Raw genomic sequence first — 25,867 nt, 5'->3', positions numbered from 1 at the left:
TTTTTTGGAAATAAACTATACAAAGTTGCTCAGGAGTCTGCCTATTGTCAGTGAGAAAGTTCTCCAAAACTGAGTGGAACAAGACCAATTTTGCCAAGGGAATCATAGTGCTGGAAGGGACCTTAGAAGACTTCTTGTCCAAGGCAGGGAGACTGATCAAAGTTAGACCGAGTTCAAACATTGGTTGGAGATGGCTAGGGAGGTTGTCCAAATGCATACTTGTAAGAGAGGAAGTTGGACAACAGCCTAGAAAGTTGCTATTTGCTCCTTGCTAAACTTTTTCATTCCCTTTTCCCTCCAGGTCAAATGAGCTAATGTAGAGCAGATGCAGCCTGCCTCATGCTCCACAGGCCATACATAAACACTGCTTGTAAAGGGGCTGAAAAAAATTCCAGAAGCCATGCTTTGTGTGCTCTTCCCAACCCTTAAAAATATGAATAGAATCTTCTGAAGCTCCCTTTATTGAAATTACACAGCCAAGGAATTTTGCTCATTTCTTGAAGCTTTAATAAAGCAGATGAATAAAATGTAGTTTTTTAAAAAAAAAAAATAAGAAAATGAAATGCTGCTTTGTTGGCTATATATAAACAAAAGATTTTTTTTTTTGGCAAACGGAGTTATTTTAAGAAGAAAAATTCTTATTTCTTTGTTATCAGAAATGACCAAACATTTCATGCTGATTTTGGGGGTGGGGACGACACATAAACCCAATTTTGCAAAATAAATATTGATATATAACATATGTTTATGATTGCAAACACTTTTCCAGTGCAACCTGGCTAGTATACTCCAGTCAAGGGAAAAAAAGATATTTCCAGTGCCAGCCATCTTTTCTGCAGTAATATATTGCATGTGAAGAGGCAGCTTCTTTTTCTTGATTTAAACAATGTCCACCCTGAAGTTGTTTACAGCCCTCTGGAAAGCACATGACACATGTCAATTTAAGTTCTTCCCTGCAGGTATTCAATTCATCAGTGCTGCAGCAAGAAGTTGGTGGCTACATTAAGATCATTATTAGAAGCTCTCAAAGCTTCCAAAGCATCTACTCGAGAAAATCCCATTTCCATGAGCCGGGCAACCTATGGAGAAATAAGAGAGGGGGGGGGGGAAATATGAAAATTCATGCTAAACAGCCAACACAGCAGCATGCTTTGAAGAACTGATTGTGAACAGGTCAATATAGCTATAACCTAGCCAGTGGCGTAGCGTGCGGGGTGCAGGGGGGGCCGGCCGCACCGGGTGCAACATCTGGGGGGGGCGCGCTCGCACTCACAGCTCTCTGCCCCTGCCTGGCTCACTCACTCTCTCTCACTGCAGTGCTGGCTGTGCGAATCCGATCCGAGCTGCCGGGTCGCCGCCCACTGTGGGGGGGGGGGTGTGTGTGCCAGGCGTGCGGTGCGGTGCGGAGAGAGTGCTAAAATCCACGGGTTAGGGGGCGCAAATTACTTGCCTTGCCCCGGGTGCTGACAACCCACGCTACGCCACTGAACCTAGCCGGTAACATTAGTTTTTTTTTCTTGTAATGAAATATATTAAAGTTAATGCAACTGTTTATCAAGCAGCACAGGGACTCATGAGACTCCACCTCCATTTTAGGTGGATAAACTGCTCTGCTGACAATACCATCTCCTGTATCAGCACTGCTTCTCATGTTAAGAAACTAGACTTAATAGTTGTGTTATCTACCTATCATAGGACTAGTAATACACTTTCTTGATTAGTGCGATAGAAAAGATTTATGTCTTATGGGAGGGACCCACGTGCAACTCTCATAATGACCCTATTTCTAGACGTTGGTGTTGTAAGGGGAGACACAGTAGTCTGAGACGTCTCCATGTCACCAGTACAGGAAAGAGGAACACTGCAGTGCTGCTTAGACTGTCTGTCAGGGTAATGCAAAAATTCAAGCCACGGTTTTCAAGAACATACCAAGTTATGGCAAGGAGCAACAATCAGGTTTTCATATGGATATATTGATAAATATTTCTCTGGCTATAATATTTATGACAGCAAACAATATCTGAATTTGCTTTGAGAACACAACTGTTAAAAAATCCTGAGACCTGGGGAAATCCCTTTAAAATTTCCAAGCTTGGCACATGACAACTATCATACGATAGCAGAGTCATAAACAGAGCAAGTGTTTGTTTTAGGCATCAGCATAATTTTTTTTTCAGTTTGCTTAAGAAACCTGGGTACTTTATTTTGGATATGTATAAAAGGAATCAGAAAAAAGGGCTACTGAATGTTTCTCTATAATTGCCAGTATATTCAGAAGGAGAGGAAATGAAAAATGGAAGGGGAAAAAAAAGACAGACGTTCTCACAAAATTAATTGCATGGGGCAGCCATCCATGCTATTCAACACAGTAACATCTGGGTTGGCTGGGCAGGGGCACTATGAGCAGCCCACCAATCAGCCTATTCTGCATTGTAGAAACAAAAGAACCCAAAAGAGTCAATATGGTGTAGCATTAAGGTGTTTCCTTAGGAGTGAGAAGATCCAAATCCAAGTCCACCTTAACCATGGACACACTGAGGCCGGGCTACTGTACTGATTCCCTTTCAGCTCAGTCTATCTTATTCCATTCTGACCTCTTGAAAGAAAGAGAGGAAATCAAACCAAATCAATAAGAAGGGAAAGAGCAAAAGCTGGAGCCATCCTTGCTGTGTTCTGCTTTTCCTACTATTCCTTCCCCCAAGTTTATGAGATGATGTAATGAAGCAAAACAGATCTCTTTTTAATTTTTTTTTCAGATAGTTCAGTGTTATTGGACATACTGCCCCAAATCTTAACAACCTACCTATCACAACATGAATATTGAAATCTATTGCTGAATTCCTGACTTGGCTCAGATTTACTAGGCAAATCCATGGTGGGGATTTGGGGAAAACCTATTTTAATATTAAGTTTGTGAGCTGCTACAGTTATAAAAACAAATCACGAGCTTTGTTTCCAAGAATGCCAATATGAAAAACTTGCAACTCATTTCCTGATGTTCCTCAATTTGTTTTAAAAATAAGATAGTGCCATCTTCTTGGAAGGTTGTTTGGAAATTCTGTAAGTTGATAATTCCAGAACAGCCACCCCTGTGATTATTAAAATCTAAAACCTTCAGTTTTTATATTTAATAAGAATTTATTTCAATTTTAAGAGATTTTTATTAAACCTTCTAAAACCTCTTTTTAACATATATAGTTCCAATTCCATTTTCTCATTTTGTGATGAAGAATGGATAATTCTCAAATGGAAAATGTATTTTTAAATGATTCAAAATTTCCCGAAAGACAATATGAGTCTTTTCTTTAAAAAGTTTTAAAGAACAGAAAATGATCGGTATTTGTCACTGTCTTCAAGTTTCATTTTCTCCAATTACAATAATGAATCAGAGGGACAAGTGAGACAGGGAAGCCCCCGAGTCAGATAATCTAGAACTAATTGCCAGATTGCTATTTTGTTTTTAGGAAGTTCATGTCCTAGGGCTCTGTGTTCAGCTTTACAAGAGGCTTCCAGCTGAATAAACCCTGAGAATCTAAATAAGGCTTCCTTCACTGTCCCAGCTAACACCAAGGAACAGTCGACCCTCTCCCAAGTTTCAAATGCAAAACTTCATTGTATATTTTTATGAAAGAATGGAAATATAGCTTGCTTATTTTTCTCTTTCCTTCCCCCTCATACCTCTGTGTACTGGGTCTGCTAGAATATAATATATTTAAAGAGAAACTTACCCATATGTGTTCATAGACTGTGTATAATCATAATAAAAAAATAAGTGAACAACTTTAAATAAATTTCTTAGATACCTCACATATTTTGATGTTGCCATTTGGAATAATTGCTATCTTTCTTTTTATTTACAAGTGACTAGGAGGGTAAATATTTCTACGTGATACCTTCCACAATTCTCAGTCCATTAAATGCACAATTTTCCTTTCAACACAAGGTCTTGAAAGCAGGTAAACTTTGAAAAATACCCTCTAACTCAGGGGTGTCAAACTGCCAGCCCGTAGGCCAGATGCATCATAGCGAAACTGCGCCCACCCCTTTGCCGGCAATGGCAAAAAAGTCACGATACGTTGAGACACGTCACGCGACGTTACGAGTTTGACACCCCTGCTCTAACTGAAACTCCTATTTCTGAATGTACAAAGTAGATGGAACATTTAAAGAAGATACTGTTCCAGCACCTGAAAATATAATGCACAATTCAATGATACATTATCTGGCAGTTTAGATGTATTCTTATTGTGAGTACTAGGCATACAGTACAGTGGAATAATTCATGCTGTATAATGTGTATGATTCATTCCCTATATTTAGTGAAGAGATGTCATGTGAATAAGGTATATGCAGTTACTCATATATTATAGTACTGAGCAGTGAGCATGGAAAGCTGTTAATGTGCTTAAAGCTTAGCAGAATCATGAGTCTAAAATACTGTGGTTTTTTCCTCATAAAAAGCAGATGTTACCTGTTCTTCAGAAACTTGAGCTGGAGGCTGTCCCTCATGCACAGTTGGGTGATTATCCAAATAATTTGCATTAGGTCGGTGACGTAAAGGAGGAAAGAAACGATTCCAATTAACCATTCCACCCTACAATGAAATATTTTCACATTGGTCTTAAATACAAAAAACACAGTTGAGTATGAATTAACTTTCAAATTAACAACTAACAGCAAATTATAGGAATTATGTAAAAATGAATAATTAAAGAAATTCTGCAAAAATTCAACCATAGAACCAACCTTTCTAGGAGCCAGTGGAAGTTCCCTACACTAAGTTCATGGTTGATTCCTTCTTTCACTGTAGATTTGGTTTGGTTCCTTCAGCTCTGAAGGACTGGCCTATAGAATGCATAAATCTTAGGTTCCTTACATCTGACCATTAAACTCTCCTGTTTTCAGAAAGTTGCAATCTTGGTATCTCTGTATGCTTCATCTTTGGTTTTCAAGCTTCTATGACAGTACTTTCAGCATTTGGGAGTAAGTAATCCTCAACGTATGACCATAATTGAGCCCAAAATTTCTGATGCTAAGTGAGACATTTATTGAGTTTTGCCCCATTTTACAACCTTACACTCATGATTCAAGCTTAAAACACCAAATTTGGGATATATATTTAACACAATAACACAAGCTTATCAGCTTAGCAGTTCAGTATTGTATTGCCACCCAACTTCCATTAAAATCAATTAGGGGATATGTTATTTTGAAGGTGCTAGAAAAATATAAGTTCCTGTTTTTCAGCAGAGTAACTCATTCAAAGAATCTCATTTTAATTTTGTTTTTATGTTTGTTCCCCTTGGGTGATAAATTTAAATAATCTGGTAAACTAGTCTATATCTTTGCTAAATTACTAAAAAGCATTATGCGTAAGCATAATGAGCAGCTATGTAATCTTTAATGATTTCTAAGAAACATACACTAGCCTGTAATTTTTATTTTTATAATCACAGACCAGCATTTTGTACAATTATTATATTAGGTTAAAAGATTCAAATTAAAAAACATAAGCATTTTTAAAATCAATTAAAGGAATAGTTCACTAAATGTTTTAAATGCAAATAACTGAATACTAATGAAATAACATAATAAAGACTAGCATTTCTTTTTTCATTTTTAAAACAGTGGCAATTATAGAGGTCATCAACTTTAAAACAGTTGGTTTGATTTTACTTGAGATTGGAAATTATCTAAGGCACAGTTCGCATGATAAAGTACTGTCAAGATACAATGTCAACACTGCAATTGGTATGATAAAGAAAATTAATCATTTGTTAAATTTCTTGATGACTCGGCAAGAAACTTTAAGATTAAATTAAAGACACCAAAACTTGAATCAATTAGGTTTCTTCTAATTAGAAAATAATTAGAATAATTAGAATTAGTTTGGCGGGTCGAATCCCAAGTGCCACGTAACAGAGTGAGCGCCTGTTACTCGTCCCAGCTTCTGCCAACCTAGCAGTTCAAAAGCACATAAAAATGCAACTAGAAAAATAGGGACCACTACGGTGGGAAGGTAACAGCGTTCCATGTGCCTTTGGCGTCTAGTCATGCCGGCCACATGACCAAGGAGACGTCCTCGGACAAGCGCTGGCTCTTCGGCTTTGAAACGGAAATGAGCACCGGCCCCTAGAGTCGGAAACGACTAGCACGCATGTGCGGGGGAACCTTTACCTTTAATTATAAAAATAATTATGAAGGAATTCCAGCAACTGCTATTATGTATCAAATGTGAACTTTATTTATACTGAAATCAAGATTCAAATTCTTGGCTCTTTTTCTTCTGTGAAAGTGATAGAATGAAATAGAAGCTACTCTCTTTCAAGTGAAGGGTTAGGGTTAGGAAAGGCTTCTGCATTTCTCTTGTTTTGGTAGTGAACTGAACTGATGTCAGCTGTTTGCTTATTAGCGCATGAGAACTTGCTCTCACAGCTGTAGACAAAAAATATAAGATGTATTGTTTTACTCCTGCGCTAAGTGGCCAATGAAGAGTACTTAAATTGTATTCTCTTATGATAACTGGAAAATGGTCTTATCTTGAAATGTAAAAATCCTGACTGTCTTCAGATGTTGCTGAATTACTATGCCCAATAGTTCATTGCCAATGATGATAAGTGCTCGAAAATATAGTTCAGATTCTACAACCCTTACAGATTCTACAACAACACAGGAATCCCTGTTCTTTAATTCTGTGTTGTTTTTGTTTTTCACTGTCTGTCTTGTGATCTGTAGCTAATTGGAATGTAAATATGCTGCCTCATTTCAAAATTCCAACACCTTTAGAGAGATGTTAAATAACATGTCATTAATAGATCCCCCAAATACATTCTCATTGTATCTCCAGATATGTGACAAATAAGGAAGGATATTTCTCTCATTAGCACTGAGAGACTGCAGTTATATGCATCTGAACCTGTATGTGTGAAGTTGTGCTGTAAAGGTACTAACTCTATTTTTATCTCACATGTTTTTGTAAATTTCACTGTCACTATAACTCAAAATAATTTTCAGAAGCTTCCAAATTTATTAACTATATACAAGTAGTCCTCAACTTACGACTGCAATTGAGCTCCAAATTTACGTTATCAAGTAAGAAATTTGTTAAGTGAGTTTTGCCCCATTTTATGACTTTTCACATTTGTTAAGTGAATCATTGCAGTGCTTAAATTAGTAACACAGTTATTAAGTGAATCTGGTTTCGCCATTGACTTTGCTTGTCAAAAGATCGCAAAGGGGATCACATGGCTCCAGAATACTGCAACCATCATAAATGTGAGTCAATTGTCACACATCCAAATGTAAATCATGTAACCATGGGGATGCTGCAATGGTCATAAGTGTGAAAAATGGTCATGTCACTTTTTTCCGTGCCTTTGTAACTTCAAAAGGTCACTAAATGAACTGTTGTAAGTCAAGGACTACCTGTAATCTTGTTAGTTCAGTTCAGGCTTCATCAATCTGACTCTTTGGAGATGTTTACCATTACAATCTAATGGCAGAAAGTGAAGAGGAACTAAAGAGCCTCTTGTTGCGAGTGAAGAAGGAGAGTGCAAAACTTGGGTTGAAACTAAACATTAAGAAAACCAAGATCATGGCATCTGGCCCTCTCAATTCCTGGCAAATAGATGGGGAAGAAATGGAGGTAGTGACAGATTTTATTTTCCTGGGCTCCAAGATCACTGCAGATGGGGACTGTAGCCAAGAAATTAAAAGACGCTTGCTCCTGGGGAGGAAAGCCATGGCAAATCTAGACAGCACACTAAAAAGCAGAGACATCACCCTGTCAACAAAAGTGCGTATAGTCAAGGCTATGGTCTTCCCAGTTGCAATGTATGGCAGTGAAAGCTGGACCATAAGAAAGGCTGAACGCCAAAGAATTGAAGCCTTTGAACTCTGGTGCTGGAGAAGACTCCTGCGAGTCCCTTGGACTGCAAGGCGATCAAACCGGTCAGTCCTAGAGGAGATCAACCCTGACTGCTCTTTAGAAGGCCAGATCCTGAAGCTAAAACTCAAATACTTTGGCCATCTAATGAGAAGGAAGGACTCACTGGAGAAGAGCCTAATGCTGGGAAAGATTGAGGGCAATAGAAGAAGGGGACGACAGAGAATGAGGTGGCTGGATGGAGTCACTGAAGCAGTGGGTGTGAGCTTGAATGGACTCCGGAGGATGGTGGATGACAGGAAGGCCTGGAGGAACGTTGTCCATAGGGTCGCGATGGGTCGGACACGACTTCGCAACTAACAACAACAACCATTACAAATATCACTCTGAGAATGGTTATGTTGGCTGGACATTCAAATCATTAGTACCCAAAACATCAGTATGAGTCCAAATTGAGAAAGGTTTGTTTAGTGAGTCTGTCATGGCTAGAAAATATAATAGCCATACTGTTTTTCAAAAGGTTTAAATCAGATGTGTCCCACCCACCATATGCAGCCATATGCAACCCTGGACAGCTAGGAATGCAGACCACAAGATCATAAAAAATAAAGGAAGTGTGTTATTTATATATATTAACTTTAGTATGTGGTCCATGATAATTCCTCTTAACTCATTGCAGCCCAGACAAGCCAAAAGATGGGACAACCATGGTTTAAATGAAAAATGCTGTCCTTGGAACAAACTAAACAAGCACAAAGCACTTTTTTTTAAAAAAAATGGATATAAGATAATGTTAAGAACAGAATGTTGTCACTGCTTGGATAGCATTTTGTAACATCCAAAAAAAAAGTCAGAAATAGTGAATGCTAAAAGCACTTTTGTGGCTGTGAATCCTGCTAGATTCATGCTTATTAATGTGACTAATATGTGGCACAACTGCAGCAAGCAAAATTACTATCACTTAAGAAGGTAGTTCACCACAAATTTAACAATAAAGTCACTTTAACACAATAAAATCACTATAAATCAAAATCAAAATCCAATCCAATCAAGCATAGAAGGATTAAGCAATAGGGAAAGGGAGTTGTTATTATTATTATGGCTCATTGCACAATCAACCAGATGTTCAGTCGGGATTTGGCATTTTTGTCTATTTATCAATTCCAACAACCAGGGATAGGCAGATCTGGAAATTTGATGGTGTTGCAGATATTGTCACAGGATGGAAGCTGTTCCAAGTAAAGCCGCCTTTTCCAATTGACTGATGATGAATTTGTCAATGCCAATGGTGTTCAAGTGGTGCTCCAGTTGTTTTAGGATTGCACTGAAGGCACCTATTACTATTGGTACTACCTTTGCTTGCTTTTGCACAGTCATTCTATTTCTATTTGTAGATATTTGTATTTTGTTATCTTCTCCAGTTCTTTCTCTTCTATTTTGCTGTCTCCAGCATACTGCCATGTCCACTATACGGATTTTTTTTGTCTTTTTATTGACAATTGTTTACTCTGGTGTGTGTGTGTGTGTGTGTGTGTGTGTGTGTGTGTGTGTGTGTGTGTGTGTGGTGCCTGTCTGTTTGAATTCTAAAGTGCCAGAATTTTAGCTTCTTCCTTTTCTATGACTTTCTCTATTTTATGGTCCACTTCTTGCTTGCAGGCAAATGATATTTCTTGCAGATCTTCCAATGCACCATTGTTGCCACTTTGTCATGCTATTGCTTATAGACAGTCTGGAAGATCTTACTGAAGCAGCTAACCAGGTGATCCACTGTTTCTTCAGCTTCTTTACATAGGAGGCACTTGCTATCTGTTGCTGTCTTCTCCATCCTGGTTTTGTATGTATTAGTTTTTAAGGTTTGGTCTTGTGCAGCCAGAATTAATCCTTCAGTCTTTTTCTTAAATTTTCCTGCTCTTAGCCATTGCCAGGTTATTATCTACTTTCCCTGCTACTTTTTGTACTGGCTATGTAATGTTTAATCTTTCGTGCCCCCATTATGTTCTTCATTTTATCTTTCTTGTAGGTCAGTTTGGTCTCTCCAGTAGTCAGTGAGCCTTCCCGGTATACTAGCTTCAGTGCATCTTCTTCACTGTCCTTCAGATATTCTTCCAATGCTCTTTTTTCTTCTTCAACCATCTGATGTACTTGCAACATTCCATTCCCACATATTTTCCTTGGTAGGTAGAGTTTGTCAATGTCACTGTGAAGATGAAGGGCATGATTCATTGTCATTATTTCTCTGGTCTTCCTATCCTTTTAGTTCTGCTTCAGTCCAGTCCACTATTCCAGCTATGTATCTAATGATTGGAATTGCCCAGATGTTGATTGCCTCGATGGTATTTTCTCCACTTTAAGATCTTCTTCATTCTCTTGATGTATTCACTTCTTGACTTCAATGTGTCTGATATTGTCTGCTTGAAGTATGCCCAGGTACTTGTAATGAGCATCTTCATCCAGACTCTTGATGTTATTTCCATAGGGCATCTTGATTCCTTTAGTTTTCACTATTTTTCTCTATTTGATGGTGAGCGTGATGTATTTTTCCAATCCAAACTCCACTGCAATATCTTGGCTGTATGTATGGACAGTATTGAGCAGTGATTCTATTTCAGATGATGTTCTTCCAGTTTCAAATCGTCCATGTAAAGGAGGTGGAATAGTCGGGAAGATATTTCTGATGTTTGATAACCATGACTTGAATTATTCAAGTATTGTTGACAGAGGTATCAGTGCAATGACAAACAGCAGTGGTGGTAATGAGTCTCCTTGGAAGAGTCCTCTCTTGATGTTAACTTCTCCCATTCTATCACCATTGACTAGCAATTGTGACTTCTGTTGTACCATTGATCTCTCTCTCTCTACACACACATGTATACACACACACACAGTGCATTCAGAAAATATTCAAACCCCCTTCACTTTGTCGATTTTATTATGCTGCATCCTGATTCTACAGTTGGTGAAATTCTTTTTTTTCATTAATCTACACCCAATACCCCATAATGACGAAGTGAAAGCAGAAATTTAGGACGCGGTGGCTCAGTGGGTTAGGACGCTGAGCTTGTTGATCAGATGGTCGGCAGTTTGGCGGGTCGAATCCCGAGTGCCGTGTAACAGAGTGAGCGCCTGTTACTCGTCCCAGCTTCTGCCAACCTAGCAGTTCGAAAGCACGTAAAAATGCAAGTAGAAAAATAGGGACCACTCCGCTGGGAAGGTAACAGCATTCCGTGCGCCTTTGGTGTCTAGTCATGCCAGCCACATGACCATGGAGTCGTCCTCGGACAAGTGCTGGCTCTTCGGCTTTGAAACGGAGATGAGCACCGGCCCCTAGAGTCGGAAACGACTAGCACGCATGTGTGGGGGAACCTTTACCTTTACCTTTATAAATTTATTAAAAAGAAAGAACTGAAATATCATGTTGGCATAAGTATTCAGACCCTTTGCAACAACATTTGAAATTTAGCTCAGGTGCCCTCCCTCCCTCCATTTCTTTTGATCGTTGCTGACTTGTTTCTACACCTTGTAATTGACCTGTGATAAATTAAATTGATTGGACATGATTTGGAAAGGCACACACCTCTTTATAGAAGTCCTCACAGCTGATGATGCATACTAAGCAGAGCAAAAGCCATGAGGTCAAAGGAACTGCCTGCAGAGCTCAGAGACAGCATTATTGCAAGGCACAGATCTGGGGAAGGCTACAATAAAATTTCTGCTGCACTGAAGGTTCCTAAGAGCACAGTGGCTTTCATAATTCTCAAATGGAAGACGTTTGGCATTACCAGGACTCTTCCAAGAGCTAGTTGCCCAATCAAACTGAGCAATTGGGGGAGAAGGGCCTGAGTAAGAGAGGTGATCATAAGAAATATTGTCATATTAATTAGTTTGAAATGGACTTGGAAGTGCTTATAGGTTGCAGTTTTAGAGTTTAATGTTTAGTATTAAGGATAATATGAAAGAATGATTGTTAAATGATAAGAAATTAAATATAGATAGATATTAAATATGATTTAGAATTATGAAATAGAAATTGCTAATGATGATCTATGATGAAACGCAGATAGGGGAGACTTGAGGAAGTCACCTGAAAATGATTAGAAAGATTAAGAATAATGGAAGTTAAGTATTCTTTTTGTATTTTTCTTGATTGTATTGTTTATGTTGTTTTGTTTTTTATATGTATTTTTTCTTTTATTATATGTTTTTATAAAAGCAATAAAAATTAATTTAAAAAAAAGAGAGAGGTGATCATGGTCACTCTGACTGAGCTCCAGAGATCCTGTGTGGAGATGAAGCACAGTTCTAGAAGAACAACCATCACTGCAGCCTTCCACCGATCCGGGCTTTATGGTAGTAGATGGAAGCTTCTTCTCAGTGCAAAACATGAAAATCCATTTGAAGTTTGCAAGAAAGCATCTGAAGGACTTTCAGACTGTGAGGAAAAAGAGTTGCAGGTCTGATGAAATCAAGATTGAACTATTTGGCCTCAATTCTAAATCTTATGTCTGGAGGAAACTAGGCACTGCTCATTACCTGCCCAATATCATCCCAACAGTGAAGCATGGTGGTGGCAGCATCATGTTGTGGGGGTGCTTTTCAGTAGCAGGGACTGGAAGACTGGTCAGGGTTGGGGGAAAGCTGAATGGAGCAAAGTACAGGGATATCCTCAATGAAAACCTGTTCCACAGTGCTCAGGACCTCAGACTGGGCCAAAGGTTCACTTTCCAACATGACAACGATCCTAAGTACATAGCCAAGATAACATAGTAGTGGCTTAGGGACAACTCTGTGAATGTCGTAGAGTGGTCCAGCCAGAGCTCTGACTTGAACCCTATTGAACGTTACTGGAGGGACCTGAAAATGGCTAGTCCACCAATGGTCGCCATCCAATCTGACTAAGCTTGAGAGGATTGGCAAGGAAGAATGGCAGAAAATCCCCCATCCCAGGTGTGCAAAGCTTGTCGCATCATACCCAAAAAGACTTTAGGCTGTAATTGCTGCCAAGGGTGAGTGAAGGGTCTGAATACTTATGCCAGTGTGATATTTCAGTTTTTTTCTTTATTTACAGACATTTCTAAAATTCTGTTTCCACTTTGTCATTATGGGGTACTGAATGTAGATTAATGAGAAAAAATGAATTTCAATAACTGTAGAATAAGGCTACATCATAACAAAATTGACAAAAGTGAAGGGGGTCTGATACTATCTGAAGTATGTATGTATGTATAAAGTTTATCCATAAATTTTAAATACATACAGTGCTGAGTATTTTTAATTCATCTGGCATTGATTACAGCATCTTGCTGAATTATGTACTATCATCAAGGGAAAGACAGCCATTGCAGTTTTCAAATATGCTCTAAAGCAGGGGTGTCCATGCCCAGAATTCCCTAACCATACTGGTTGGAGAATTCTGGGTGTTGAAGTCCACAAGTCTTTTCATGTTGCCAAGGTTGGACGTCTGTGTTCTAAAGCAGGGCTTTTCAACCTTTTCACCCATTGTATTACTTTTAGGATATGGCAACATCCGAGTACCACCAGTCGCCTAGCAAGGTGTCAAAAACTTGATGCCCCATCAAAAAGGAAAAAAGTGAGGAAGTACAGGTAGTCCTCGACTTACAACAGTTCGCTTAGTGACTGTTCTAAGTTAAAATGGCACTGAAAAAAGTGCCCCCCAAGCCACAGCCGAGCAAGACACCTGCCTGCCCGCCTGGCGGCGTTCTTCCTCCTGTCCGAGATTTTCATTGTTGTGAGCATTTCTGTTGAGGATTGGCAGCGAGGTGGGGTGGGGGGTGCTTGGTTTTTATTCCCTGGGACACTGCGACCGTCATAAATATGAATCAGTTGCCAAGCATCTGAATGTAAATCACAAGACCCTGGAGATGCTGCAGCATTCCAGCTGATCAGCGCTTCTTCTGGGCTCAGAAGCGCCAGTATCAGCGCCGAGCTCCAGCTGGAGCCTGGCACTCATCCTGGTGCTTCCACTGAGCCCTAACAGCCCCAAAGAAGCGCTGATCCTGGTGCTTCTGCTGAGCCCTGACAGTTCTGCAGTTCCAACCATCTCTCGCTCAGGCTTGTGCAGTGCTGCCACAGGTTCAGCTCATTCCCCTCCCCTGCTACCATTTCTCTAGGATGGTCGCGTAATACCTGCTAGGTGCCAATGTATCACAGGTGGTACCTGTACCACTGGTTGAAAAGCCCTGTTCTAAAGCAAACCTATACAGAGCAGAAGTTCAAATTATTCGTATCTTAGAAATCAGAGAAAATCAGCCAAATGAAAATTCTGTTGGTAAAATATACCATAATTGAAGTGCCATAATATGAGAAACAGATCTTGTAGTCATTTCTATATCTCAGAATAGATACATTTCTTGCAAAATGTCTTTCTCAATCAATTGGTCGAAGACAATTCAGCTTTTTATGTAATGACTGTTACCAAGCAGCAAAAACATAAAAAAACAAACCTTTTTTACTTGAACAGGAAATTCAAATCTTTGCTAAACTGACAGAATGATTTGCTTCTACTGCTGCTTAGCCTGACCTCCTTCTCTATTTTATTGGAATAATACTTCTATCTTACCTTATCTAATCTCCATATTAATGTCGCTATATGCTTAACAAGAAAAAAGTGCTATATGCCATTTTATTCTTAACTCATCAAATATCCTGGGAAATGGCATCGGAAGTATTAATTCTTTTTAGAACAATATATTCACTTAATATCCTCTCAATCATTTAAGGTATTCTAAAAAGATTATCAATATTGGGTTTACTCTCAGATCTTACTCTAAACTATTTTAAAAAACTAAATTTCCACTCTAGTTTTTAAAAATTATTTTGTATGAATACAAGATTCAAACAAATTTATAGTTAATCATTTAAGTCTAATTTTTAGATTCATTTTTACATTTAAAGTCTCTTATTTATATTTTTGTTTGTTTTTGCAATTCACTTGTCTACTGTCTTATTTTACTTCATTTTTCAGTTTGAATTCTGTCCTTCTGTCATGATTAGATAATTATATTTCAGTCCATGACCAGCTTATCAGTCGGTTATGGAATTGCCTCCTACTTTGGCAAATGACCATCATAATAAACAGACATAGTATTGACAAAGCTAACAGCTAAGTAAGCCTGTGAAGAACAACAGATATGTTCTAAAAGTACATTCCTGTTTTATGACCATTATTGAAGGTCTTTGTCACTTCAAGATAGCATTTCTTTCTGAAGCAAGATCTGATTTCTTATTTTTATACTCCAGGTTAAGAAGAAGAGCTAGAGAGCTCCTCAACCCCTACATGGTAATATTTTTCCTGAATGGATAGTTTTATAAGACTAGATCTAACTACAGGAAGTTTAGAAGTCACAAATTAAATAACCAAACCTTCGTTTTATAAAACAACAGGATAACATTTATGGAAAAATAAGCTCCTATTTTTGGGAGACCTAGCTACCTGCCTTCCATCTAAAGGTCAGATAACAGGAATTCGTGGTAAGTTAATTTCCGCTTTCTTCTAGCTTTGCACAGGGTATCCGTCTTTTCAGGATGTAACAGAACAGAAGTACCAGGGGGTAGCTTCCTAGAATTCTTTAAATTATTGTTGCCTATTTTGTTACCATTTGTAAAGGGTATATTTGTCTTGCTTGTAAAGTGTCATTATCTTGTATAGGTTATCCTAGAAATTAAACTTTAAAAGTTGCTGTGTTGCTGGCCTACTAGGATAATAAACTCTGACAACCCTCAATCAATCTCAGAATAATAAATACTTCATGATACCAGTGCACAGCCCTGTAATAAGTCATAAAGGAGGCCACAGATATTTTAATTTTCACTCTTCTCTCCAAGCAAAACTCAGTATTCTGAACTTGTCTAGTCAATGGAGGATATGAAATAACAGCGGGTACCAGGGACCGGTTCTGTGGAGACAGGTTTTTCTGTGGACCAGAGGGGGCGTGGTTTCATGTGCTGCCTGCATCCCATGGATGGGGCTTCGCTTGTTTGTGCAGCCCGGTTTCTGACATGTTGCAGACTGGTGCTGGTCGGGGGTTGGAGACTCCTGAAATAACTGGCCAAATTAAAGGAAGAGAAAATGCTATTGAATGTATAGCATGGCTAAGACTGGAGGTGTCACCCCCCTCCTCAGGCCTATGGGTCTACACACTTCCCTTGATGTAGAAGCTTTGCAGTTATGCTGCTACCACCTATCTTCAGGGTGGTCACCTCACCTTGCTCAAATCATAGCAAAATATAAGGCAATGGCTTTGTAAAGATTCCTAATGATAAACAATTAGTACAGAGACAACATATTAAACTTAAACATGCAATCAAAGTTATAACCTTACCCAATATTTCTAGCTACTGCTTTAATTTATCCTTTTAAAGAAGGATAAAATAGATCCTCTTCTGTCTGAATTCTTCTTGGATTTCTCTTCCATTATCTCTGAAGATTGGAGGGAGTTAATTTGGAGCCTGCTGGAAGATGGAATAATCCCCATTTCTCTTCTCACACTTGGTTCCTGTGTTTCTTTTTAAAAGTTTTCTATCAAAAAGGGAAGGGCTAGGGGTAATCTCATTGCACATGTGATCTTCAACCATGTCCTCTGCTTTGGAACAGAGGAGTATGTGACTATCCTCCCTGGAAAGTAATCTATTTTTCTTGTGAATGCTAGGGTAACATCACACAAAAAAGTGAAAAAAAAAGAAATAATTTTGGGATCAAATAGTTCATTCAAACTATTTTGAATGAAAAATGTAACGCCAAGGAAAAATGTAAAACTGCAGTTCATGTTCATAAGAAAACATGTCAGCATATGCATCAGGCCTTGTGCTCAAAAGAAACAGGTTAGAGCTGCCAAAATCCAATTCAGATTTCATGTAGAAATGACAATCTACATAACAAATCACATGTAGATTTTAAACAGTTACTTCTCTCAAGGAATGCTTAAACTATGGATATATGGAAAGAGGTCATGTCCTTTACAGATCAGAAGGCCACTGAATGCTGCTATTTGGTAAACTTTTTCCAGCCTCCCCCATCCCATCCAACTCAGGACTGCAGTCTCTTGTCTTGGGCAACTCTGGAATGTGCTGCCTCCTTTCTGGGATGTTGAATGCTTCTACCATCATCCCCCCACCCCTTCAGCTGTCCATTTCATCACACAACCTTAAACCACTGATATTCTTTAATAGATGAAAGAGTTTTGATGAGGGCAAGGGTTAATACTTATTATTGAAAATCCTGTCATAATGGAAGCTTCCAGTGAAATTTCACATGGTTTAAGAACCAAGTTGTCTGAAATAATAAGGACCTATTAGCTTGGACTTTCCTTTGATCCTTCTGGTAGTTTGAGGAAGCTGGAGAATAAAAGGAAATAAGTACCATAATCTTCTGGGCCCCTAAACTTCTACTATGTTTGTTTCAAGAGCTGTACACAAGAACCTAGACAGGAAAAGAAGCAACATCCTGTTTTCTTTTGCTGCAGAGTCCCCAATGCTGGATTCTGCTTCAATTATGTTAACCACACTCTATGCCTTTAATCTCCTATCCTGGTAAAGACATTTTCTGAACTGCAAGTCATTAAGGAACATCTCTAAGGTCCCAACTGTTGGCTGGGAAAACATTTTTCTTTCTTTCTGTAACAACACTGTATTAATCCCCAGTCTCTTCTATGTCTTCCATTCGCTAAAGAGACTGTCAAAATGAGATTGCCTATTGTGTTTAAGAGGTGTCAAAGCCCCAAAGTGATAAAAGTGTTTTGCAAATTCAAATAATTTCCATACATTCTCCACATATGGCAACAACCATTTTGAAATGATTACCGTATTTTTCGGACCATAAGATGCACCGGACCATAAGACGCACCCAGTTTTTAGAGCAGGAAAACAAGAAAAAAAATGTCTCCTCTCTCTCTCTCTCTCCCTCTCTTTCTCTCTCTCTCTCTTTCTCTCCCTCCCTCTCCCATTGTCCCTTCCTTCCTTCCTTCCTTCGTTCCTTACCTCCCTCTTTGTCCTTCCCTCTCTGCATTAGAACAACCCGCGGAGACGGCCCTGCAGCCCGGCTTTCTCTTGCAGAAAGCAAGCTGAAACGGAGCGAGGGAGATTGACAGAAATGCGAATCGGCTGATCTCGCGCTCCTGCAAACTCCCTCGTTCGGTTTCAGCTTCCCTTGCTACAAGAGAAAGCAAGCTGAAATGGAGTGAGGGAGATTGCCAGAAATGCGAATCGGCCAATCTCGTGCTCCTGCAAACTCCCTCGCTCGGTTTCAGCTTCCCTTGGTAAAAGAGAAAGCAGGCTGAAACGAGGCAGATTGCAGCAGCGCGAGATCAGCCGATTTGCATTCCTGGCAATCTGCCTCACTCTGTTTCAGCCTGCTTTCTCTTGTAGCAAGGGAAGCTGAAACCGAATGAGGGGGAGTGCAGGAGCGTGAGATCGGCGTTTCTCAGCACGTGCCGATTCGTGCTCCTGGCAATCTCCCTTGCTTTCCACTTGCGGAGGCTGGGGCTGGCCATACAGATCACCTTCGGACCATAAGACGCACCCTCATTTCCCCCCCCACTTTTGGGGAAAAAAGTGCGTCTTATGGTCCGAAAAATACGGTAAATAAACTGGTCTTTATAAAGAAACGTACATAACTGAGACGGAAAATGACAATAAAACAGTAAATCTTTATGACACTTTAAATCTATAGACAAACTCGGTTCTTTTGATCCCAGCATAGAACCAGAAAGGAGTTTGAGATATCAGCTCACATGACATATTTAAGGGAAAAAATAGGATTGGTGACAGGGAGGCGATAACTGCAAAGGGTTGGCAATGTAAGGATTTAAAACCCTTCTGAATTAGATCCAAAAAGAAGCAGAATCCTACCAGAGTTTCATAAATATGCCTTTAACTTAAATACACCTCCTATATTTCTACGTCAGTGAAGACATTCAATGGTGAGGAGCATCTTATGCAACTGGAATGAATGAAAGAAGAAGGGTATCTGGGAAATGAATTTGTAAGGGGAAGTATGAAACTATTTCATCACTTTAAAGCTGGATTGCATAAGCCACTGCCACTCCAAAGTTTTTCTGAGGTTAATGTAGACCAGACCACTAAAATTAAGTTCCTCTGAATCAGGAAGATATGAATCCTGTGAACAATTCTATATTTATCAGGTTTTTTTAAAAAAAAGTTTCCTTTTGTTTCAGCTAATGATCACATTGAAGTCATTCTTATCCTTACTCAACTGCCCCATGGCACATGGAATTAACATGATTAAGGATAAATTCACCCAAATATATTTTTTTAAGGCTGGGAGCAATGGCACTTAAGAGTTAGCCACAGGCAGCCACAGGCAAGAAGTCTGCCACCAAACTGTAATTTTCCACCAAGCATCTGAAAACTTTTGTCTTCTGAGTTCAAGTCACGTTTAACATCCTCTGATTTAAGTCACCTTTAACGTCCTATCTGTATCCTATGCCCCCTGCACCCCAAGATAAGACCAGTTCAGCCATGTTTGTCCTCTTGGGACAAGTTACAAGTTAATTTCTGGGGAGTTTTACAAAAGAGGAAAGGGAAAATCTGGACAGATACCATTATATGAGTTCATGTAATACATTCAACTATAAATTGATCAAATGGTGTGAATTTGAAAAACATCCTAAAGCAAGAAACACACACAGGCACATGAAATCTAACCAACATTAATCAAAAATAAATTTGATATGTTGTGCAAATGAATCCATTAAGGATTTCTCTAATTAATTTAAGAATAGATTAAGAATGTTTTGTGGATAAACAGAACATATCCATAATATGTAAAAAGACTGTTAAATTTTATGAAGGATTAACTTTATACATGGATAAATCCATTTCACAAATAAACTATTATCATGCAGAAAAAGGACTTTACTTGTCTTTGTCGCCTCATCTGAGCAACCTGAGAGATCAAGATCTGTCGATCAAGTAGCTCCATCCGCTGTTGCCTCTGTATATCAATAGTTGCTCCCATTCCAACTCCAAATTCATTAGAGGGCTCCGCCGATGAGAAAATTGGTTCAAGAGTTTGAGCAAATATCCTTGCTATGCCAGAGGGCACACAAAGTATGCGGTACACTTTTAAAATACTACTACTGTAGCACATTCCAGAAATCTAAAAGCAAAGAGAAATTGATAGATTGAGAAATTGATGTATTGATAGGGGAAATTCAGAGTGTAGGATTAGTTCCCTCAGTAAAATCTATTGGATGTCAAAAAATATATTTCTAATTTCAAAGCAAAACTTCAAAGTTACTAATATTCTCTGTCCCCTACATTAAGGAATCAAGAACATGTTATGATAAATGTACAATCTAGTTCTAATCTGGTATTAGAAGTAGAGTATGAGATATGTACTATTGATTATAAGAAGTTTGTTCAAGAACTGAGATGCTTTTGTAAATACCCATCTGAGATTCATTTTGCAGTTTGGCTTTGAATAGTTCACTTGCTGCAGAGACAAAATGATTTCCTTGCCAACTAGCAAATGTGTTGATTGCTAGAAATCCTTTTTGTGCTTTCATAGTTGATGACCACAGCATGTTGAAGATTGGAAATGAATACTCAGGCATTTAGATAACTTCACTTGCTCAATGAGTCTGCCATTAACTTTCCAACTTGATAATTATCAGAGCAACTTGTGGGGAAAAAACAGAGCTTTTTATTTTTGAGGAACTTTGGCAATTCTATTCCAATTCATAAAAGAATTAACCAAAGCCCAACCACCCCCACCCCATTATTTAATCTGTACATTAACAATATTGTAGTTGTTGTCAGTTCAGATTTTCATCCTCCATTCCTCACTTGTTGTCCAATCCTCATTCTTTTGCATGTGAATGATGCATCATTTCAAAAATTAGGCTATGTAGAGATTTCAAGGAGCTTTCGAGGACTGTGATAATGACACAACTCCATCTGGAAGTTTATTAATATTTTTCTGCCAGATGATATAATGGTATAATGCTAGGCACCAATTTATTATACAATATTCGTTCTCAAATCCTGCCTGTTCTGGCATTATAATACATATACATCCAGAGAGAAGTCTAACACAACAGTTTACAAATTCCAGAGAGAAAACTAATTGGATGGTAGCTTGACTCCTTTGTTTGATATTGTGGGATGAAACTGAGTAGTTTTTTAGGAATTGTGTATGTGTATGCATGTGCACCTTTGAGTCAGTTTTTTAAATATGGTGACTGTCTGGACATGTCCTTACAGTATTCTTGGCAAGATTTCTGAAATGTTTTGCCATTGTGTGCATCTTAGGACTGAGAAAGAGTGACTGGTTCAACTCATGCAGTTGGCTTTGTGACTCAGGTGAGACTAGAACTCACAATCTCCCAGTTTCCTGCCTAGTGCCTTAACCACAACATCAAATTGGCTTCCAGGATTTACCATAGAGGAATTTATAATAAGGAAAAAAAAGTGTTTGATGTCCACTACTTAGGATATAAGAATTCCAGGAGACAGAATTTTTTATTTTTTGTTGTGTAATTACTTTTTGTATTTCCACATCAGTAACTGGGGGCCATTTTAAATAGAGGCTTCTAATACAGGAATGCTTGAGATACAATCCCGAATAGGTGAAAATACACTTTGAAAATGTGTGTATCAAGCGTCAAGGGATTTAATTGTTTTATGGTTCTGTGTTAACTGAAGATTTTGATATTAGAAATAAAAATAACCTATGATTTTTGTTTGCTATAGCCTGCTGGATCTCTGCCCAGAATTTCTGGGCATATTTGTTATTTTTTTTTCCTTTAATAGCTTCTTATATCTCCTTTTATGCTCAGAAAAAAATCTCATAGGACTAGAGATGATTGGCTCTACATACTCCCTTGTATGTCTACATTACCTGCATTTTAACCAAAGCACCTTCTTTATTGAACTATGGTTTAGATCTCTTAAGTGGTCGATTCATACATACATGGTAGAACAGCAGGCTGGATTATTTTGGACAATACTAATAGGACTTTGAAAGACATTGTTTTATTAAAACTACTCTGAAACAACAGAGACTACCATAAGAGGACAGTTTGGAGAACACTGAAGAACTGCGAATTAGCAGGGGCTTGCTTGTTTGTCCATTTGGCCTGAAAAATGCCCCTTTTGAGGTCCTGGCAAGATTATGTTGTAATAACATTCTGAGCAAAACAAATCATTTGGGTAACTTCATTAGTATATTTTATTCTATATGATATATAACAATCTACTCTGAAAAAACAAATCAACCAAGTTTTGAGATTTTGTGGATTATCAATATCAGCTTTATTTGCTTTAAGCATAGAAAAAAAACCTGGTAGAACTAACAGATCACATGGGACATAGACATTCAGGTTGGACAGAGCCAAAATTTCTCACTGGTTACACAAACAAATAATCAGAAAATTTTACCCTGAGCACTCTCTGATTATTTCTATAAGAATCTGTATGGCCCACATAGAAAGCTCTTCTCTCTAGCCGTATAAAAACTCCACTTGTGATTGAGGTGTTCTTACTCTTATTACATTACTAAACAGGACTTCCAGTTTTGCGTCGTGGTGAAATGGATGTAGGAAGGCAGGGCTCTGCCTTCCACACCCGATTTTGCCCTGCTGGGGGCCCTAAAAAGGGCCTAAAGTGCCCCGAAGAGGCAATGAAGAAGGAGGGGTGTCTCAACAGTCACAGAGAGATGGCAGTCTTTCTGTTTGATTCGAGAAAAGTGATCCAAACCAGCAGTGGAAAGACTGGCTACATTTCTATGGCCAGCCATTAGCTGCTGACAACCAAAGAAGAAAAGCACCAATTAGCACATCGTAAACAGCATGTTCGGAACTGGGTGAGAATATTGATCTCTTCTTTACTATTTTACAACTGAATTTCCTGGGAAAGGCTCACAAGAAGCTAAAAACCTCCGAATGTGAATGGAAGCAGCGTTTTAATTTTAATGGGGGATAGAAACACACAATATTGAAGTGGAAGTAACATAAAGCTACAGTTTTGATAAATTTGAGAACTGAGATAATTAAGATCTTCTCTTTGGAAAAAAACGAGGTGAAATATAAGAAATCAATCCTTTGTCTTAAGAGTGGAAAATGGATTTTGAATGACATCTAGTGGTGGATTTGAGTACAGCACTATAACTAGCTTCCTGACTGCTTGGTGACTCCTAGCTTAAGGGAGAACAGCTGGCAATAAAGGAAAATATTTTGGCATACTTATCACCCTGACCTTTTTGGGCTATAAACACCTACTGGGCTTGGACTTTTAAACTCAAGAGCTAGTGGGAGAGAAAGAAAAATGTGACCTTTGATTACATCTGGCTGGGAGAGACTTTTGAGCTGTTTTCCAGCAGGTTAAACATTTTGAACACTTTGAACATTGTGGATTACAACCTTGCCTGACTGACAATTTTTGGATGCCTACGACAAAGGATCTCTATAAAATATTGCTTTTGGGACTGGAGCTGTATTTTGGAACCTATTGGATTATAAAGACTACATATAAAGACCAGAAAACTAGGGGAAAGTTTGTTCTACTCTTACTGAGACTGGTGTTACTAGAGGATCTCCAAGAATGATGCCTCAAGAAAAAACAAACACCTTTCAGAAGGAAATATACTCTATGCTACAACTAATTCACCAAACAATTGTTGCATAAAAGAGGGCATAAAAAGAAACCATAATGAGATTAAAAATAATTTAGATAATATAAATGTGCAAATCTCCAAATTAAATCTACAGCTAGAAAGTTCCCAGACAATGACTACAAAGTATGAACAAATAAACCAGGAATCAGAAGATGAACCAGAGGAAATGGACCTAGAGATGGAAGAGATAAAAGAAGGGAAATATAAACTACCATATACAAATAAAATACTGCAAGACTTATCCATAACAATGAAAATGTAAAAAACCCTTTACCCCTTAAGTCTGCAAAATACACCTGATGACAAGGAAGATGATTTGTTAAAAATGGAACATATAGCTGTCAGGGGAAATATTACAACTTGGAAGACAAATTGAGGGAGAAGGAAAGTGGCAGTTGCTTAAGGAACATAAATGGGCGGAATTACCCTCCCCCCCCAAATTGTCTTCCTCATACCAAGCAACTTTCACAAAAATAGAAAGAAAATTCCTGGGTGATTTAATTGCCTTGGCTTGGAAAGCTACTTGGCAAAGAAACAAAGCAAGAGTTAGATTTAAAAAATTGCAGATTTGACCTATTATTGGGGCATTACTTGTTTGAATATGATTAAAAGAACAGATGACACTTAGATATAATTAGACTTTTATAATGAAAGATATGATTTAGAATTAAAGTAGTATTTGTTTTCTTTTTTTGATATGGGAAATATGAAAATAAGAGAATTGATATGAATAAAATTTTTAGCTATATGAATGTAATTAATATTGAGAAAAGCATAACTGGCAAAGATACTACAAATATTGATGGGAAATCAAACTTTAATAAGAGCACAAAAAACAGGACATTGATTTATGAATTGATATTATTTGTGTAACATTAGTAAAACATGATGAAGATGTTTATATCTAACTTTGTATACATCAATAGTACCAAGAATTGAAACTATGTAATGAGGGGGAAATGAAAAAAAATATGGGGAAGAAAGGAGGATCAGGGAAAAAATACTGGATTATGCACTAATGAATAGATTAATATTGAAGAAGTTAATGTTAAATATGTGAACGCAGACATGTTGTTTTGTTGTTGTTGTTGTTAGCTGCGAAGTCGTGTCCGACCCATCGCGACCCTATGGACAACATTCCTCCAGGCCTTCCTGTCCTCTACCATCTTCTGGAGTCCATTTAAGCTCACGCCTACTGCTTCAGTGACTCCATCATTCGAACTGAGTTCATTCTGTCACTTTGAGGATTGTATCCCAGTATTGCTTTTCCTACTCTTTTATTGACTATGAAGGCTACTCCATTTCTTCTGAGGGATTCTTGCCCGCAGTAGTATACCTGATAGTCATCTGAATTAAATTCACCCATTCCTGTCCATTTTAGTTTGCTGATACCTAAGATGTCGATGTTCAGTCTTGTCATCTCTTGTTTGACCACATCCAGCTTTCCTTGATTCATGGATCTTACATTCCAGGTTCCTATGGAGAAAAAATCTTTACAGCATCGGACTTTCCTTTCACCACCAGACACATCCACAGCTGAGCGTCCTTTTGGCTTTGGCCCAGTCGCTTCATTCTTTCTGGCGCTACTAGTACTAGCCCTCTGCTCTTCCCCAGTAGCATATTGGACGCCTTCCGACCTGAGGGGCTCATCTTCCAGCGTCATATCGTTTTGCCTTTTGGTACTGTCCATAGGGTTTTCATGGCAAAGATACTGGAGTGGGTTGCCATTTCCTTCTCCAGTGGATCATGTTTTGTCAGAACTCTCTGCTATGACCTGTCTGTCTTGGGTGGCCCTGCACGGCATAGCTCATAGCTTCATTGAATTACGCAAGCCCCTTCGCCACAACAAGGCAGTAATCCATGAAGGGGACATGTTGTTTACTAAGCACTAATGATTCTAATTCTTAATAAATTACTAAGACTGAGGTATTTTGAAAGGACTACCAAATTTTTCATTTATAGCCTTAATTTATAGAAACCTTTTGGTCCCCTCAGTGCAATGTTAATTTTATCGGGTTTCCTTTTATATCTGTATGGACTATATATAATTTGCTCTCCAGATATACATTTTTTTTCTTTATATTTAGTGAATTTATTAAACATAACTTGGCTCTTTTTCAGATTTATTTTTAAGCCAAATTTTTCTCCTGCTTTGTGCAACTATTGTATGTGTCTCTGTAGCTCTTTTGGGTCTTGAGAAGAGAACAACATAATCTGCAATTCTTAAATAAGCGCCACTGATTTTTCTTCCATCTTTTGCCCAGTCTAGTTTGCGAAACACTTCTTCAAGGCAGGCTGAGAAAAGGTTAGGTGATATTGTATCATCTTGTCAC

General features: G+C 38.4%; 1 protein-coding gene across 1 annotated transcript in view; it reads right to left on the bottom strand.

Annotated features, from left to right (window-relative positions):
• Positions 1-542: 542 nt before the first annotated feature.
• Positions 543-25,867, bottom strand: part of UBAC2 (UBA domain containing 2) — a 110,330-nt gene continuing 85,005 nt past the window's right edge. The window contains exons 7-9 of the mRNA XM_081326964.1: positions 19,779-20,018; positions 4,472-4,594; positions 543-1,079 (exon numbers count right to left, since the gene is read on the bottom strand). Of these exons, the coding sequence (XP_081183090.1) occupies positions 972-1,079; positions 4,472-4,594; positions 19,779-20,018 (471 nt within the window). The 3' untranslated portion in view covers positions 543-971. The remainder of the gene's footprint in view (positions 1,080-4,471; positions 4,595-19,778; positions 20,019-25,867) is intronic.

This window comes from Vipera berus (genome assembly GCF_964194415.1).
Source record: "Vipera berus genome assembly, chromosome: 4".
NCBI lineage: Eukaryota > Metazoa > Chordata > Lepidosauria > Squamata > Viperidae > Vipera > Vipera berus.
The sequence above is the reverse complement of the archived record's forward strand: the minus strand, read 5'-3'. Positions and strand labels throughout refer to the sequence as shown.